This window comes from Aspergillus aculeatus (assembly GCF_001890905.1).
Source record: "Aspergillus aculeatus ATCC 16872 unplaced genomic scaffold ASPACscaffold_15, whole genome shotgun sequence".
Lineage (NCBI taxonomy): Eukaryota > Fungi > Ascomycota > Eurotiomycetes > Eurotiales > Aspergillaceae > Aspergillus > Aspergillus aculeatus.
In genome coordinates this window covers 883188-900799 of record NW_017962990.1, presented here as the reverse complement: position 1 = coordinate 900799, position 17612 = coordinate 883188, and the positions used below count along the sequence as shown (strand labels likewise).

General features: G+C 57.6%; 10 protein-coding genes across 10 annotated transcripts; 5 read left to right on the top strand and 5 right to left on the bottom strand.

Annotated features, from left to right (window-relative positions):
- Positions 1–72: 72 nt before the first annotated feature.
- ASPACDRAFT_33567 (uncharacterized protein) lies at positions 73–2424 on the bottom strand (the record flags this gene model as incomplete). The annotated part of the gene is made up of 3 exons (XM_020199966.1): positions 73–1314; positions 1367–1891; positions 1987–2424. The coding sequence occupies 3 exons, from the start codon at positions 2422–2424 to the stop codon at positions 73–75; spliced, it is 2205 nt and encodes a 734-aa protein (XP_020053322.1).
- Positions 2425–3461: 1037 nt separating this feature from the next.
- On the bottom strand, positions 3462–5084 carry ASPACDRAFT_63291 (FAD-dependent oxidoreductase; the record flags this gene model as incomplete). The annotated part of the gene is made up of 2 exons (XM_020203870.1): positions 3462–4783; positions 4862–5084. 2 exons carry the CDS (start codon positions 5082–5084, stop codon positions 3462–3464), a joined length of 1545 nt encoding a protein of 514 aa, XP_020053321.1.
- Positions 5085–6150: 1066 nt separating this feature from the next.
- Positions 6151–7005, top strand: ASPACDRAFT_46505 (SDR family NAD(P)-dependent oxidoreductase; the record flags this gene model as incomplete). Its single annotated transcript, XM_020201798.1, has 1 exon — positions 6151–7005. The coding sequence occupies one exon, from the start codon at positions 6151–6153 to the stop codon at positions 7003–7005; it is 855 nt and encodes a 284-aa protein (XP_020053320.1).
- Positions 7006–7176: 171 nt separating this feature from the next.
- On the bottom strand, positions 7177–8792 carry ASPACDRAFT_33648 (cytochrome P450; the record flags this gene model as incomplete). Its single annotated transcript, XM_020199974.1, has 3 exons — positions 7177–7400; positions 7453–8579; positions 8635–8792. The coding sequence occupies 3 exons, from the start codon at positions 8790–8792 to the stop codon at positions 7177–7179; spliced, it is 1509 nt and encodes a 502-aa protein (XP_020053319.1).
- Positions 8793–9299: 507 nt separating this feature from the next.
- On the top strand, positions 9300–10100 carry ASPACDRAFT_33906 (uncharacterized protein; the record flags this gene model as incomplete). The annotated part of the gene is made up of 1 exon (XM_020199998.1): positions 9300–10100. The coding sequence occupies one exon, from the start codon at positions 9300–9302 to the stop codon at positions 10098–10100; it is 801 nt and encodes a 266-aa protein (XP_020053318.1).
- A 566-nt stretch (positions 10101–10666) lies between these two features.
- Positions 10667–11117, bottom strand: ASPACDRAFT_63287 (EthD domain-containing protein; the record flags this gene model as incomplete). Its single annotated transcript, XM_020203869.1, has 2 exons — positions 10667–10867; positions 10926–11117. The coding sequence occupies 2 exons, from the start codon at positions 11115–11117 to the stop codon at positions 10667–10669; spliced, it is 393 nt and encodes a 130-aa protein (XP_020053317.1).
- A 247-nt stretch (positions 11118–11364) lies between these two features.
- Positions 11365–12729, top strand: tpcI (questin oxygenase tpcI; the record flags this gene model as incomplete). Its single annotated transcript, XM_020201797.1, has 1 exon — positions 11365–12729. One exon carries the CDS (start codon positions 11365–11367, stop codon positions 12727–12729), a length of 1365 nt encoding a protein of 454 aa, XP_020053316.1.
- Positions 12730–12998: 269 nt separating this feature from the next.
- Positions 12999–13637, bottom strand: tpcG (oxidoreductase tpcG; the record flags this gene model as incomplete). The annotated part of the gene is made up of 1 exon (XM_020198879.1): positions 12999–13637. A coding segment is annotated over one exon (639 nt), but the record flags the coding sequence as incomplete, so codon positions are not given.
- Positions 13638–14210: 573 nt separating this feature from the next.
- On the top strand, positions 14211–15599 carry ASPACDRAFT_124948 (uncharacterized protein; the record flags this gene model as incomplete). The annotated part of the gene is made up of 1 exon (XM_020196766.1): positions 14211–15599. A coding segment is annotated over exon 1 (1217 nt), but the record flags the coding sequence as incomplete, so codon positions are not given.
- Positions 15600–16373: 774 nt separating this feature from the next.
- On the top strand, positions 16374–17048 carry ASPACDRAFT_46498 (uncharacterized protein; the record flags this gene model as incomplete). Its single annotated transcript, XM_020201796.1, has 3 exons — positions 16374–16398; positions 16484–16581; positions 16644–17048. 3 exons carry the CDS (start codon positions 16374–16376, stop codon positions 17046–17048), a joined length of 528 nt encoding a protein of 175 aa, XP_020053313.1.
- Between the last annotated feature and the right edge of the window lie 564 nt (positions 17049–17612).

Below are 17612 nucleotides of genomic sequence, written 5' to 3'. Positions count from 1 at the left end.
ATCATCTCAAGTCATAAGCGATATCCATCAGCGGCACGCATGTCCTCACATCTCTGCCGGGCAGAGAGCACCTCACCTATCTCGAGCATGCAGCGCATTCCACTCCATGGTATTCAACAGGAATTGATTTGCACCCACGTCCCCAGCCGCCGGCCCAGCCATATCCAGGCAGCCCCACGGTTCCAACCCGGTCGCGCCGTGCCCGCCAGCGCCGTACGCCATCTCCGGCGCAGCGAAGTCCATCTGCATAGGCATGTCGAGATCCCCGGCTTTGACCCCCACGACCCCACCCGACTCCACCGCAGCAGCCGCATCCATCCCGAAACTCGCCGTCATCTGCATCACCTTATCCCGGATATCCACAACCATCCGTGGTGGCACCGGCGGCGGCGTCTCGAGCTGGGCTGCCACAGCCATCTTCTCCCGCGCCTCCCACGCCTGAAGGACAATCCGCGAGAAGACGATAAAGAACGGCCGATCGTCCTGGCTGGCGTCCATCATCCGCACCGCGTAATTGTCGCTCATGGCCTCCCACGCGCGGTCGGCGTGGGCTTCGACGGGCCGCTTCTTTAGGTCCTGCAGCAGGTGGATGTACGCCGGGAACGGGAAGTGGAAGTGCACCAGCCACCGGTAGCCCTGCGTGAGCGGCGAGGTCATGAGCTCGGTGTCGCATTCGAGCATGCGCAGCGCGTGCGCAATGCCCGTGTTGCGCTGGGCGTCGGTCGGTGGCACCGAGGTGTTGGAGCATTGGGAGTAGTGCTGCAGGAGCCGGCTCTTGGCCAGGGACCCCCGCATGGTCCAGAGGGTCATGAAGTGCAGGGCGTTCTCCGGGTTGCAGAAGGCCAGGTATTTCTCCTCTAGGGCTCGTTCCAGGGAGACCAGTTGCGCGGTTTCGTCGGTGAGACGCGTGGCGATCGTGTTGAGAGAGGGATTGGTGAAGTTGAGATGGAATGCGCTGTGGCGCACGAAATCGGCCAGCTCGCTCCGCACCACGGCGAACAGCATCTCCGTGGGTCGGTTGTTGGGGGCGGGGGGCGTTTTCATCTCCGGCTGCAGCTCAAAGTCGTTCACGTTGAGCGGCACCTTGCAGTCCCAGGTCGGCGCCAGCGATGCTGTCTTGTCGTCGGACATCTCGCAGATCCGGTTGTCGAAGATGATGAGCGACCACCACAGCCGGTGGCGCATTTCCGTCTCTAACGCGGAACATTTGCCGTATGTTGACTCGTTGTGGATGCCTATGCGTTGGGCGATTCGGATTGCGACACTCAGCAGTGAGGACAGGGATGCGGGATCTGTGTCCGGGCGAATGGAAACCTGTACCACTTTAGTATAGCACATCCACACGGCGCCAAACAGCCAGACTCACGAGGTACAGATATAGGGCAGTCAGAGACTCGCGGTCGCTGGAGCGTAGAATAGAGCAACTTCGTAGCGCCTGCTGGCACGCAAACTGATAGCCGGTCGAGAGTTCTTTTTTTGCGCTTCCGAACAATGCACGGCATTGCTCGTCTGAGAGACTCAGAAGGGAGACGCAGTAGATGCTGAACATCAGCGCTTCTAAGGTGGGGCTGATGTTGGTGATATCACTGGCAGCATCAATGATCCGTGTCTGCAAGGTGGGGGTGTGTGTGACTTTGAGCAGCGGGTTCACATTGTCCAGGTAGACCTGCCACAACCGGAAGATGTGCACATGGCTTGGATGCGAAGCGGAAAGATTGACGGTGCCTACCGGGGAGCCAAAGAGGAGGTGGTCGTTGTTTTGACCTTGAAACGTGTGGTTCCACGCCTTCTGGATCACGGCGGGCCGCACATCATCGGTATCGTGCAGGAAACCGGTGTCATGCTCGTCGTCCTCGCCGTTATTGCCATCGTCGTCCCCACGATTTACAAGCTAGTCCGGTGGTCAGTGAACCAGTTGCAAGCCCTGTCAAGGAAGACACCCCTCCTACCTTTTGGCTCATCGCATGCCAGAGGTTTCTAGCAGACAATTAGTCGTCCACTAATAAGTGAGTTAATGCAGGACCCGAATTCATACAATGACTTGGTCTTGACGGCGGGCTTCTCTCTCTCACCAAAAGTGCCCTCCGACTCGGCCCCCTCTGGCAGGTCGTCGCGGCCATCGTCACTGGCAGACCGATGATCAGCGGTCGGAGTGTGGAGGGGATCGAACTTGATGTTGTGCTGTTGGAGGAGACTCTCATAGAGTCGCAGACGGGTCAACAACTCTTTCTCGGGAAATCTGCGCCGTCGCTGGCGAGTGGCTTGCTCGCATTGTACGTGGGCTCGAACACAGTTGGTGCAGGGGAATGTGCGGTCACATTTGATCTTGCGTTGCTGACAGAGCACGCACGCCAGCACGCGCCGAGGCTGCTGGGGCTTGACGACTGTGGCCGTCTGATTGGATGCAGAAATCGGTGTGTCCATGACAGAAGACGAGAACTGATCCTAGACCCGGTTGCCCGAAGCCCGAAGATGTTGGGTTGGGTGACGAAGGAAAGAATGAAGGAATGAGAAAGCAGGTAAGCAGAGAGAGAGGAGACGCTCGGGTTTTATAAGGGCCGAGGAACCCCCGCCACATGCCAAGCCTCGCACTTTCCAACCCCCGGTGCCCTATCAAAGACCAAGCACCAGCCCTCCCTTACATTAGTAAAGTAGATTTATATTTTCGGGTTTCTTTTAGACGAGCAGTAATAATATGCAGATGCCTAATGAGTACTGTTTTATTTGTTTTCATTACAACAGCTATTTTTATATATCCAGTGGTGAAATGATTATCTAGACTACGAGAAATATATCCTGAGCGAGTTGTATCGAGTAGCACTAAGCAGCTACTAGAAATAATACCTATAAGCCCGAAGAATGGTATGCTTGAATTATATGATAAGACGCTGTAACAGGGATTCCAGGCTGGACTGATTCTTTGATTGCTAACTATGCCCAGGACCGCGACTCGACAGTGGAAGAGTGTCCAGAAGGAGGAGTCCAAGCCTAATACAGGGAATAGAGGAAATTGGAGGCGAGAAGGCGGCAGAAGCAGCAGGGACCAAATGAACAGGTGGTTAAGGCGGTTTTGGATTGCTTCACTTGATGCGTCGGGATCACGTAGATGAATGGGAGAATTATTTCTATTTGGTTGTAAGTCTAAATGCAAAACCTGCCTCGATCCCTTACCCTCGCGATCTGTGGAGAGGGATATATTCATAATCAGCACATTTTGCTGTGTCATGCCTCGAGCTCGCGTCGAAGGTTCGTCTGTATTACTGCTCTGCCAGTGGTTTTAGATCCCTCATCGGATCAGTTGAGAGACCCAGATACAAAGTGACGAAGGCCCGTGGTAAGTATTATATCTTACTTTCTTCAACCCGAAGATATATGGGGAGTAATGAAATAAACCTTGAATCAAGCGTCTTGCTACGGCGCAACAGCACTAGGAGAAACTGCCACCTCGGTGCATTGCCTGGCTAATCCCAATCACCATCCAAAAGGTCCGCCACCTTCTTCCCCGCCAGAATATCCGCATGGATCTCTTCAATCGTCCACATCTTGAAATCATGGCCGGGAGGGAAGTTCGTGTTCTGAAAGTCCGTACCGAGCACCAGATGCGCGTACGCCTGGCCGTACTTCTCGTAAACATACGCCTCGGGATCATGCTGGAACAGCCACTTGGGGAACCGGACCTTGACTTTCTCGGGGTCTTTCTTGAGAACCTCATTCATATCGGCGGCCCCCAGGTTCTCGGAATTGACAAACGACATCTTTTGCACGCAGCTGACCCGCTGGTAGCGCAGGAGGTTGTAGATGCGCGCCCCTAGCGGCGCACCACCCGGCGCACCCCCGGCGCACGCGAGCTGCAAGCACGCCGCCAGCGTGACGGCGTCTTCGATGGCCAGGGTGCCCCCGCTGATCGACGCGGGCACGGTGGTATGCGCGGCGTCGCCGACCTGCACCACGCGACCGGCCTTGGACGTCCACTCGCGCCGGAGATTCCGCCACAGGAGCGGCCAGTGCACCGTGGCCCGCGGGGGGGTGTGGCGGATCAGGCCCTCGATGGCAGGATCCCAATCCGGGATGCGGTGCAGGACGTCCAGCACCTCCTGCGGGTTGACATCGGGATCCCAGGACTCGATGGGCTCGATTCCGCCGGGCTGGAGGAACTTATCACGCGGGCTCAGCCCGTAGGCCACAAAGTTTGGTGAGATAAACAGCCCCAGGTGCATGCCGGGCCCGATCCAGAACTCGTGGTGGGATTCCCCGCGCGCCACCACCTCGCCCCAGCGGGCCTGGAAGGCGGGATCCCGCAGGGCCAGCTCCGTTGGCAGCGCCGCGCGATACACCGACATGCCACTGGAGCGCGTGGGCGCGTGCCTGCCCGCTATTAGCAGGTCGGAGCGCGTCTTGAAGGCATCCGCGGCGACGACCAGGTGCGCTGCCCGCACGCTGCCGTCGGCCGTCACCACGCCTCCGACCCCGGCAGCCTCGTCTTCGAAGTACCGTTCCACCCGCTGGCCGTACTCGACTTGCAGGCCGATGCGCGCGACCTGGCGGAGCAGCATGCGGTAGAACTGACGGCGGACTTGGTGCGGGGCCACGTAGGGGAGGCCATGGCGCTGGGCGAGGTGCTCCGGGCTGTTGTAGCCCAGCGTCGTTGGGCCCAGGATTAGCTCGCCGTTGTGCCGGCGGTAATACATCACGCTGTCTGATCGATCTTGGTCGAGCTCGCGGCAGATTTCGGGCCAGTGGCGCAGCGTGCAGATGGCGGAGGGACCGATGACGATGATGTCTCCTGGAGATCGCGCCGGTCAGTACGTTGACTATGGGATGGACTGCACCGTGTCTTGTGGACGATGGCGTGAAAACATACCAGTATAGACAGGCCCTTGGCTTCGCTCCAAAATTCGGACCACATTGTGTCCCTTCCTCCAGCATTCAAGCGCCGTGATTAGTCCCGCGGGCCCGGCCCCGACGATCAGCACGTTGAGGTTCGTGGCGGGGGATCGTGGAGGCAGCTCGCCTGGGGTAGACGACCACTTTGCGGGGTCGAACTCATCCTTGTCCCCATGGGTGAGATACTCGTTTGACACCATTTTCGAAGTGTGCCGCGCCGGGTGCTTGATATCGGATGGTGCCGTGGGTAAGGATAATGCAAATCATATATCACAGGCTCATGTATTGTATCAGGACCTTCATCGGAGACTCTGATCTTTTCATTCTTTTCATTCTCGGGTCTCCCGCGTAATCGATCTTTTCACATTGACTCGCTCAGGTCCGGTTCTCGGAACTGTGGTGGATTCGCGAACTCGGGACATTTATATCTCGCGGGAAAACACAACATCCCGGGTAAGTCACGGAAAAGAGGTGTGGGTGTTTTATACCCCGATGGGTCGCATGGACCTGATTCTAATATTGGACTGAATGGAAAAGATTAGACTGAATGGGTGTAGCTGCATTCAGAAACTCTAGACATGATTCTTGAGAATACAATCAATTTATCCAGATAGTCATATTCATACCCTGTAACTCAAGTCTGACCGACCATCATATCGAACTATCTGTTCGCGACAAGCGTCTTGCTGCATATAGGTAACGACTCGTGATTACCAGACTTTCACAACAAAGCCTCCTTCCTAACGTAGCCGGGCCACCTAAATCCTTGTGTGTGTCAGTGGAGTTTGAGGGATCAGACGTTTCGGCGAAGCACCACGTCTGGTCGGACAGCCTCAGACGCAAACCCTACGTACAAGCGCAGCAGAGAGTGATAATGCAGCCCTACTATCTACATTGCTCGACCAACATCCTCATGCATAGTAAACCCTGATCTTAATCTGGTGAAGATTCCAAGATTTCTTATCTGCGCTGCATTTATGCTTAAGTACAGCAAGGCTGTCAACCCCCAAACAACTTTGCGCCACAGCAAACCTCCCCTCCTCGTTGGAATGTGCCAAACGTCCGAAACCCCGGATTGGCAGCACATCCATCGGGACATAGACTCCTTCGTCCCACCTAGCAGCCAGGCTTAGCCCGAGCAGAGTCAGCCTGAACCTCAATACCAGAGCAATACACATACAGCGCTCACAGACAGTTCAAGAGAGTCGCACAGCTCCTGCAAGCAACACGCCCTAGGCCCCAACAACCACATCGAGAGAAAGAACCATGTCGAAATTCGAGGCCTTCCTGCGTCCTACCCAGACCTATCACTCGCGAACCTACGACCGCATCTCCAAGCACCACAACTTCAACGGCACCGGAAAGACCATCCTGGTAACGGGCGGCTCCTCCGGTGTAGGTTACAGCATCTGCCAGGCGTTCGCAGAGGCGGACGTCGCGCGCATCGCCATCGTCTCACGCTCGCCGGGGCCGCAAGCCGCGGCGAAGGCCGCGCTGGAGGCCGCACACCCCGCGGTGCAGATCGTCACGTACGCGGCCTCGATCACCGACCACGCGCGCATGGCCGCCATCCTTGCCGAGCTGGGTCCAGTCGACGTGCTGGTGCTGTGCGCCGCCGTTGTACATCGCCAGGTGCCCGCAACCGCAATTACGGCCGCCGAGATGCAGGCCGCCTTCGATGTCAACGTGCTCGCACCCTTCCACCTCGTCCAGGCGTACCTGGCCACCACCACCGCAGGCACAAAGACCGTCATCCACGTGTCGTCCGCGGCGGCGCAGAGCCGCAGCCCGTTCCGGGCCGGCTACGGCCCCAGCAAAGCGGCTGCGACACAGGTCATGCAGCATTTCGCTGCCGAGCGCGCCAGCCCCGCGCTCCGCGTGTTCTCCTTCCACCCGGGCGCGTTCTATACCCCGTCTGTCGCGGAACATTATGCCCCGGATTCTACGGGGTGGGAGGATATCAATCTGCCGGCGCATTTCGCGAGGTGGTTGGCGGGCCCCGAGAGTGGGTTCTTGAACGGCCGGTATCTGTGGGCGCATTGGGATGTGGATGAGTTGATTGCCCTCAGGGACCGGGTGGAGCGGGATAGTAGCTTCTTGACCATTGGGCTGGTGGTGTAGATGGTTCTGGGTAGTACATCTGTATGGCTGTTTTGCAACTCGTTGGGGATTATATCTTCTATCCATTATCTGTGCAATTCGTGTTCACATCTGACACATGCTCTCTATCCGCGTCGCTAACCCCCTAAACACATATCTCTTGATTGCACACTTGCCGCACACTGCACATTCTCACACCTCCTTCCGGGGCACATATTTGCAGAATAGGCCCACGGGCAGACTCGGCCCCGGCGCGTTGAGGTCCGTCTTGCGGTCGAAGTGGGTGCTAGGCTGGCCCTTCTCGTCACACCCGCTCCACTCGTACATCGCCAGAGCATAAGCCAGGATGATATTCAGCTGAATTTTCGCCCACCGCATGCCCAAGCAGGGATGTCGACCTTGACCCCATCCGACGACTAGACCTTTGTCAGCATGCATGGCTTACAAAAAGCCGAGGAATCAACTTACACCCGTAGACCTCCTTCTTGAACTCCTCGCGCCCCTCGCGGAAGCGCTCGGGGTCGTAACGGTACGGATCCGGGTATAGCTCGGGGTTGAAGTGGACTTCGGTGGAGTTGTACGAGGCGAAGGTGCCGGCGGGGACGACCTCGTCGGTGCCGGGAATGGGGACGGCGTGGGGCGCCATGTTGAGGCGAATCATGGGGAAGGCGACCCACATGCGGATGGCTTCCTTGAAGCAGAGGTCGATGGAGGGGAAGAAGGACTCCCAGGCGTCGAGCGGGATGGTGTCAAGCTGGTCGACCAGGGGCGCGTGAGGATTAGGGGCGTGCGCCGCGGCGACAGTCTTGATCTCGCGGTAGATGCGCGCCTGCCAGTCCGGGTGGTAGGCGAGGATGTTCAGCATCGCGCCGCTGAGGTAGCCGGCGTTGGCGGAGGCGATGAACAGCGTCGAGATGAAGAAGGCCACCATCCACTCCGGCGAGTCGCCGCGGTCGAGCATGTACTGCACCACGTCATCGTGGCGCGGGGCATCCTTCTTCTTCTGCAGCCGGCGCTGCACAATCGGCGTCACGATCCGGCTCAGGCCGTAGCGGCCCCAGCGGCGCTTCAGCTTGGCCAGCGAGGGTAGGTAGGGCAGCGCCACGGCGTGGATGCTGCTGGTGTGCATCAGCAGCGACAGCACGCTCTGGGTCCTCGCGAGCACCGCCGGATCGTCCGCGATCTCGTCGCTGCACACCACGCGACAGGCCTGCTGCACCACCAGGCGATAGCAGGCGTCCGTCGGGTTCATGACACCGGAGGCGTGCTGGCGGAGCGCCTCGAATGCCCCGCGCGCGTCCCTCGTCACGCCGGGCAGACGCTTCCCCAGCTGCTCGGACTTCTGCAAGTCCACCAGGCGGCGCTGGAAGTAGCTGCGGCCGTTCTGGAAGTTGCCGTGGAAAATCGCGTGCAGCGGAGGCACGAAGTCCGGGCCGTGGCCGACCAGAGTCGCCCCGCGCACGAAGTCGAAGTTAGGGTTGTCGAGGAACACTTTGCGGGCCGCTGCCCCCGACACCCCAACAACGTGGTACTTGCCGAGCCAGAAGCTGAAGTGCCCGGTCTGGCTCTTGGCCACGCAGTCTTGCCAGAATGCCCTATGTGTTGCTCAGACATGGGTTGGTTTGGAGGGAGCGAGATGGCTATACTTACCATTTTTGCGTGAAGAAACTCCATGACCCCACCAGTGGCACGGTGTTGGGAGTGAATTGGGGGGATTTCTTGTCAACACGAGGGGTATACGAGAGGAAGACAATGTAGGCGAGAAAGGTCGTCACGGTCGCCACCAATCCGGTTATCGCTGCCTTCATCGGCAGCTCGAAACCATTAAACTGATCTGTGTAGGTCGCATCCATCTTGAGTGGATTGTTTGGGACACAGGGGATGAGCAGGGGGTCGGGTTGATCTTGTGAGACAGCCTTAATAGCTTATGTACCGTAACCTCAGATACATTATCGCCAAAGGGCAACTGGTCCCACTGGGCAAGCGAGACTGGTCATCATCGAATGGTCGGGATCGGGGAGTTTGCTTACGTGCGCATTGACGATGACGATTCCTAGCATGCAATTGACCCCTGTCGCTGCATAGCCCTAGCCTGGGAGTAGGACCGGACTCCGGTATGCTTCGAATCCCCGACAACAATAGCCCGATCTCCCAACCAAGGATAAAACCAATGGGTTGGCGGTATGCACGCGCGCTACTGCAGGAATCCTCACTGCTAGCTGACATTAAAACATCCAAAGGAGAAACAAAAGCATGTGCACTCTGTCATTAATGCGACCGGTCACCGTTCATCGATCCCGATCCACCAAAACACCATGCCGTCCTATCTCATCACCGGCGGAAGTCGAGGACTGGGCTACGCCTGGCTGAAGCACCTCTCCTCCAACCCGCAAAACACCGTAATCGGACTAGTTCGCGATAAATCCTCACCGCATAGCCATCCATTAGCAGATCGACTGACCAATGTCCACCACGTCTGTGCCGACATCACCGACCCCAAAGCCCTGCAGACAGCGGCTGAGCAGGTCCGCGCCATCACCGGCGGGGGCCTGGATGTGCTGATCAACAACGCCGCCATCTTGACCCCGACCAGCGCCTTCACACCGATCACGGACCTGTCGCCCGGGGTCCTGGAGCGCGACATCTTACAGTCATGCCGCACGAATGTGGTAGGGGTGGCGCACACCGTCAACGCATTCCTGCCGCTGATTCGAAAGGGGAGGGCCAAGAAAGTGATCACCATCTCGTCCCTGCTGGCCGATCCGGACCTCGTCCGAAACTTCGCGTTGGACAACGCGATGCCCTACGCGATCTCCAAGGCGGCGGCCAACCTCCTCATGGCCAAGTATCATGCCTCGCTTGGGGCGACGGAAGGGATCCTGTTCATGGCCATCAGCCCCGGCGCCGTGTCCAAGCCCGATACGGCCCCGTCCGAGGGCGAGGCGGAGGGAAGACGGCGGATGGCCGCCAAGCTGCAAGCGTACGCGCCGCATTTCTCGAGGCCGATGACGATGGAGGAGAGTGTGCGCCGGCAACTGGAGGTCATCGAGAACGCGACCGTGGAATTACATGGAGGAGCGTTTGTCAGCCACTTGGGGAATAAACAGTGGTTGTGAGGGATTGACCAATGGAGGGCCACTGCATCTTTGGCCTAGGGAGACATGTGTCGTCTCCTAATGACCCAGAACACCCTTTGAGAGTAGCACTGAGTGCCAGGGCAGAGAAACAGGTCATCGAGCACACAAGCGAGAGCATCTGCAAAACTGCCCAGCGTGTCCACACTACTTAGGAGCCACTGGTAACTAGTCGAGCCCAGCCCCCTATCCCCAGGCGTGCTCCAATAAACGAACCGATCACCAGGGGAGTGATTCGTATTCCACTAGTATTATAATAACAGCTACACAGTCTGCAAATCCGGTGTTTCTGCACATACATAGAATCTTCATCGAAGCGTAGTTTGATCAAAGCTATCTTGAGAGAAAGATAAACGCGCCCAGAAACACAGTCATGATGGCGAGTCCAGATGCCGACACAATCCCCGATGCTCCCCGCTGCGCATCACTTGGAAACTCCAATCCCCCTCGCACGGTACCATCATTGATCCATTCCTCAATCCACCCGATCGTCATTCTAAAGCTGCCAGTCAGACACACCCGGTCTCATTCCAGGGCTGGGGATAAACCTACTGGCTCCGCCGCGTATCCGCAAAGTTCTCATGATCCCCAAAAAGATGCTCCTTGTAGTACGGATCCTCCTTCATCTTCTTGTAGTGTTCCACGCTCTCGAACACCACCTGGCTGAAACAATCGTAGTCGGCGATGTTGGCCATCTGGCGATCATAGATCCGGTTCATCAAGAGGCGAGTCTGCGTCGGATTGTGGATCTGCATAGCCCCTGTGTCAGTTCGCGTGGCCACATAAATTGTGAAACACGATACACACCACCGTCCACCGTTTGACTCCGTATTTGACCATCAGGTCTTTTGTCAGGGGCGCCGAGACCTGGATCATATGCCGACGGTAGGCCTCCTCGCTCATACCCGGCTTGCGATAGCCCAAAATGGTCAAGCAGAGATACCGGCTGGGCGGGAGGCCCTCTGCTTCTGTTGCTGTCGTCGCAGTCATCGTAGCCATTTCTGGTGGTGTGTGTGACTCGTAGGGTCCTCTCATTGCTAACCCAGGAGGGTGTGATAAATGCCCCGAATATATGGGGTGATGGGTTCGGGTGGATTGCAGGGGGTTCGGGGTCCGGGCGTCGCAGTCCGCTTTCCGATTTCCATTTTTCCCGGTTAGGGTTATGTATATAGCCCACATCGAGAGCAACAAGACCGCTCTACAACCAGTCAATCCGGAACAAAAGGTAGAACAGCAAGGACAAACCATGGGCTCCACCGCAACCGAAACCGTCACGCTGAACTCGCAGATCGGGCTGTCGGACGAGCACGTCGGCCTACTGGACGACGCGGCCGTGGACCGCGCCTCGATCCAGGAAGCCAACCGGCTCCTCCAAAAAAACCACGAAGAATGGCACATGTTCTTCCGTGACCGGGCGGGCCACAACCACATCGCGCACTCGATTCTGACCTGCCTGGCGCTGGGGGCCGGGCCCGCGGACATCCAGCGCGCCTACGACGACGGGGTGGGCATCCAGCGGCCGATTCCGGCGGTCGACGGCGCGACGGTCGAGCGGCTCACGGACGAGGCCTTTTTTCTTGAAACGCTGGGCACGATCACGCAGTACACCTCGTTCCTGGTATTCTTCCAGCGACAGATGGACGCGCACGGGTGGCAGGCAGTCGTGAACAAGTACGTGTTCTCGCGCAGCGCAGTCGCCGAGAAGATGCTGGCGCGGCTGTACGAGGGCGCCTACCACCCGGTGATCCACCTGGGGCTGGGGATCGAGTTCCAGCAGCCCAGCCTCATCGCCGAGGCGCTGGCGCAGGCGGCCGCCCACGACGACAGCCACATCAGCCAGCTGTTCGAGGCGTGCGAGGCGCAGGCGGCCATCGCGTACCCGCCGGCGCATCCCAAGCCGCTCGTCCAGCTGCTGCGCGAGGCCCGCGCCACCGAGGCGATCCGGTCCGCCCCGCGCTGGGAGGACTTCGGCAACAAGATGCGCGACGGCGTCGTCGGCCGCGCCCTCCTCGAGATGGCAGCCATCGGCTCGCAGTTCACCGTCAAGCCCGACGAGCGCGAGCTGCAGCGCCGCACCGCCGAGATGATCAGCGTCTGCGCGTACATGGCCGGCGCCAGCCAGCGGCCCGGCCGCAAGCGCAAGATCGACTTCTTCTACATGCACACCCTCACCAGCTCGCTCTTCTTCAGCGTGCTCATCCGCCAGGCCTGGATCAGCCTCGCCGACCGCGTGCGTCTCGTCGAGTGGAAGGGCCGGCTGGATTTGGCCTGGTACGTGGTCAGCGGGTCCGCCGAGCTGTACGACGACGCGATCACGGACTACCACGACGACTTCAGCGCGAACATGGGCTGGAAGGAGTTGTATGCGGCCGTCAACAAGGAGCACGACGATGGGCATGTGGCGAAGATGATCCGTGCGCTGAAGAACGGCCAGGAGGCCGCGCGCCCGTTCGAGGCCGAGTACCCTGATGCGTTCCCGGTTAAGGGCGATATGTGGCTGCAGATTGCACGCATGGCGCTGGACACGACCAAGGACTGGCCCACCGACCAGAAGTTTGTGAATTTTACGGGCTTCGATATGGGGTGGAAGATCCGGCCAGATCTTGCTTAGTTTTTTTTCTTGGATTAGAATACAGTTGAACTGTTCATCCTATGTAACTAACTTTCCGGAATAGCTTTGTGCGGACCAACGCACTCGCATCGTATATTCTATTTCATATCGTAGGATCACTAGCTAGGCCCGGTAGATGGCAGATAAACATGCAGAAACGGAAAGAAATGTCTCGCTAGACCGGTGGCAATACACATCGGGGTGCCGGAGGGAAACTTGGCCGACCCATTCCTATTCACCACGCTGACATTCTTCATCTCGTAGCTCCCGTCCTCGTCATCCGCGGCCTCGATCATCCCCGCGGCCAGGTCGAGGTACGAGACGAACGATTCGTCGTGGTCGAGATTCAGCTCATGGCCGCGTTGCGCATCCACAGCGAGCCCGCCGGGCTTGATGAAAATCGTGGACACCAGGTCTGCCTGCGCCCGGAGGTAGGCCTCCGTCCTGCGCAGGTCCTCGTAGACGTGCGAGGCGGCGGTGCGAAGGATGGGCCGGAACCACCACGGCATGTGGCGGCTGAGATGGTCGTCGATGGTGCCGGAGGAGAGAAGGACGATTCTGGGGAGGGGTGGGCGCAGCTGGCCGTGAACCTTCAGCTTCTCGATCGCGGCGATGATGCTCTTCGCCGTGTCCAGGCCGACGTGGCAGCCGGGCACATTGTCGTTGGTCGTCACCACGTGGAAGATGGCGTGGGCGTCGCGGATGCATTCGGCCAGCAGGTCAATGTCGTAGATGCTCCCTTCGTAGACCGTGACGCGCTTGTTGTCGGCGACGGCTGGCACCTTTTGGGTCAGCTTGGCCTTGTTGCGACAATAGGCGTTGATTCGCGCATCGTTGGTGCGCAGCAGGTTGTCGATGAGAGCAGTGCCACAGTTGCCGGTGGCGCCAAGGATCGCGTAGGTCGACATGGTGTGACACAAAGATTAGTGACTAGGTCTTCTCTGTCTCTTTTCCTCGAGTCGGGCCGACCAGTCCATGATCTTATCGATCGGGCTTCTTGGCCTACGATGGCAGCTTCGGGGTTCGGACATGGGTGCTGAATATGACGATTGTCGGGAGATAGTAGTCCACGGGGGGATGCGAAATAGGTTGTCGGGGTGTAGCGTGTCCGAATTTGTCATGTCGTGTCAGTCGTGCCATACTTATTTCCAGGGACTCCCATCCAAGGGGGCGGGGTGGATGCAGGAAAAGGATGCTGCTTTGGGATTTGGTCGGGGTGTAGAATGTCCGAGGGAAGTTTGTAGCCCAACAATAGCAGGCAATTGACACCTCGGGGGTTAGGATCTCCGACATTGTCCGAAATTGTCTGCCATTGTCCGCCATCAATGGATTTGGCAGCGCCACAGATCCACGGCAATCAAGTTGTGGCAAACTCAGTCGCTGGAGGAAATAGATTGGAGAGTTTTGGTTGCCTGGATTGAGACTATAAAAGGGTGACCGCAAGTATGGTCTCGTATCGCCATCAATCTTCCAACTTGCCAGCTACAGTCAACTCTAGTTCAACATTATCTTGCCATTCAATCTTACTCTACACTGTCTTTTCGACTTAATTATAAACATGACCATCCGAGCCCTAAACCAGAACATCCCTCCCTGGACCTTTGCCGCCAACGCAGACGAACAGGGCCCAACTCACCCATTCTCCTCTCCTCATCCCAACCCCAACACCTGGGCCTTCCAACCCGCCCCGAACAAGGTCGGTCGCCCCGGCCACCCCTATCCATCGCCCTGGGCGGCGCAGCCCCGCGACGGAGACGACACCAACGAGGCCAACCACGAACGCGGTGAGGCCACGGCTCCGCGCAAGCCATATCCATACCCCGGGCCGGCAAAGGGCCACCCACCATACTCCTTCCCCGGCGCACCCGAGGCCCGCAAACCATACCCGTTCCCGATCTACGCGCAGGAGCCACACACCTACCCCGGCCCTCTCCCATGGCACCAGCCACACGTCTACCCAGGTCCAGCGGAAGACAGAAAGCCCTACCCTTCGCCGTGGGTCGATGACGACGGTGCAAAGCCCAAGCCATTCCCGCGCAAGCCATACCCCTACCCGGGACCTGCCGAGGGCCACAAGCCGTACCCGTATCCGGGGGCCATTCCCTGGCGACAGCCCTATCCCTCCCCATGGGCCGACGACAACGATGACGATGACGATGATCACAAAGGCAAGCCCACGTTCCCGCGCCAGCCGTACCAACCGTACCAATTCCCGGGTGCGCAAACACACGGCGCAGGCGGATTTCCTTATCATCAGCCGCCTGACACGTTCCCCGGGTTCCAGCAAGGCGGATCCCGTGGCCGAGGATGGGGTGCGAATGGTTACAGTGCACGCACCAGCTTCGACACACCCCACCACCCTTGGGGCTTCCCCCTCCTCTACTCCAATCAGCCTCCCTTCACGTTCCCCGGTGTCAAATCCGATGCATACCAACTCGACGTGGACGTGTTCGACACCCCCGAGGCTTTCGTGATTCACGTGCCTCTGCCCGGCGCGAAGAAGGAAGACGTCGAGGTCAGTTGGGACCCCAAGGCTGTGCAGCTCGGTATTTCGGGGACGATCGGTCGGCCGGGGTCAGAGGAGCTGCTCAAGACGATTGCGCTGGATGAGCGCCGGGTGGGGGCGTTTGAGCGCAAAGTACGACTAGGCGGCCCAGGCAGTGCGCCGAAAGTGGATGGCGAGGCGATCTCGGCCAAGTTGGAGGATGGGGTGCTTGTTGTCGAGGTGCCGAAGACGGAGCCGGATGATGTCGAGGTGAAGAAGGTGGTGATTGAGTGAGGGGGTTTGTGTAGGGATGAGGCTGCGGGAAGGTGGATGAATGGGGTATTGGGGTAGGGCAGTAGATAGATAGTTGATAGTTAATATACTGTACTTTATTCGTGTTCGCATCTCGGTTGACATAACCCGTAGCTATTTCTCGTATCGAGACTCAGATCTTATACAACCACTGCAAGTTTGATCTCAACCAATAAGCGATCCACAAGGATGTCTCACGCTTGCCCGCAAAAGGAGGAGCAGCAATATATATAAAAAACCTTCGCTCCACACAACAAGGTCTAAATGCGCAAACTGGACGCTTTCTACCATTGATTGTCTGGAGCACTATTAGGGTGCTCCTAGAAATCGGATCTACATTTGCATAGCAAACAAGAACACAGCGAGCCGCAAGAAGAGGGGTAGGGACTGAGTGGCACTGATCGTGCAGTGGCAACTGGAAAGGAAAGCCTCCCGTCCCGCAAAGTCGAACTTCCACCCTCCCTTACCTGCAAGCAAAGGCTGACTGCCCTGGAGATGACACGGTCGGCCAGACTGTAATTGTACCTAGAACCCCGTACTTTCTCAACGCAAGCCAGAGAAAATTCCTCCGCGGCCAGAAATATGAACCCGGCAACCGACCCCGACCTCGGGCTATTACGATTGCACCACGCGAGGAGGGATTGATGGGGGTCGCCAAACCAAAAATGCCCCGAAAACCGAAATACGAATCACCCGAGCCTCGCTTCCCGACGCCTTCATCCACCACCAACAACAACCACCACCACTTTATACAAGTTCCCACAGAGGGGGAAGGTGTGTGTTTCAATCCGGAAAACCACACTCGCACGACCCAAGCTCATTGATACAGTCCACGATGACAATCACAATGTCCAAGACCCCTACGTTCGAAGGTACCAACAACCACGCCAGGTCACATGACCTTCTCCACCCTAACACTCCCCGGCCTCAATCGCAGAATACTGACCAACCTCCCAGAGATCACAAGCTGCCAGCGCGTCCTCTTCGAATGGGCTGACAGCTACGACACGAAAGACTGGGAGCGTCTGCGGAAGAGCGTGGCTCCCACCCTCCGAGTAGGGTTGCCTTTCCGAACCCCTTCCTAGCCAGCCCGTTCCACCTCTGATTTCCCCTCTAGATCGACTACCGCTCTTTCCTCAACAAACTCTGGGAAGCGATGCCGCGCGACGAGTTCATCCTCATGGCCTCCGACCCGCGCTTCCTGGGCAACCCGCGCTTGAGAACGCAGCACCTGGTCGGGCTGAGCACGTGGGAGAAGACGGCCGACGATGCGATCGTGGGACGCCATCAGCTGCGCGTCGCCCATCAGCGGTACACGGATGAGACCCTCACCGAGGTGGCGGTCAAGGGCCATGCGCACGGGACGGCGACGATGTGGTACGCCCGCGTGGAGGGGGTATGGCGGTTTGCGGGCGTGTGTCCCAAGATCAACTGGACGGAGTTTGATTACGATCAGGTGTTTGCGGAGGGGAAGGAGCATTTTGGGGAGGGTGGGGCGGACTCTGAGGAGAATGGGCATTAAGGGGGATAGGTTGTATATGGAATGGGTAGATGAATGGATGCCGTCATTGATGGCGCGAATGACGTTCTGCAAGTACGAGGATGAGAATTGCGAAGGGTGGGTGATTATGTTTTACTATTGAGGATATGAACTTTTGGATGGGAGTAAGGATCGCAATTGCTGTTGTTGCATTGATTCATGAAAGCCTTATTCTTGAGTAATGAAGTCCTTTCTACAGGGCTCTTTCCGAATCGGCGACAGCTACATAAATTACTATCTAACTCTACTATCTAGCTTTTATCTACAGGTCACATTTACTATAACATAGGGGAAACTAGAAAAGAATAAAAACTAGAGATTTTGAACTGATAGTAAAGACGCTAAGGATCAAAATAGCATACTTTGTACCAGCTCTCCGTATATGTACATATGTTTATCTGTTTCCTTTTCAAAATAAGACATTGCATTGCTATAATTCGAGTGTTTGCATAGAGCAAAGACTATGTCGAGGGAAAAATATCCTAGGACTATAGAAGTATTTCTTAGAGAATACTAATATATCTTAGGCGAGGAATTTTTTTTCGG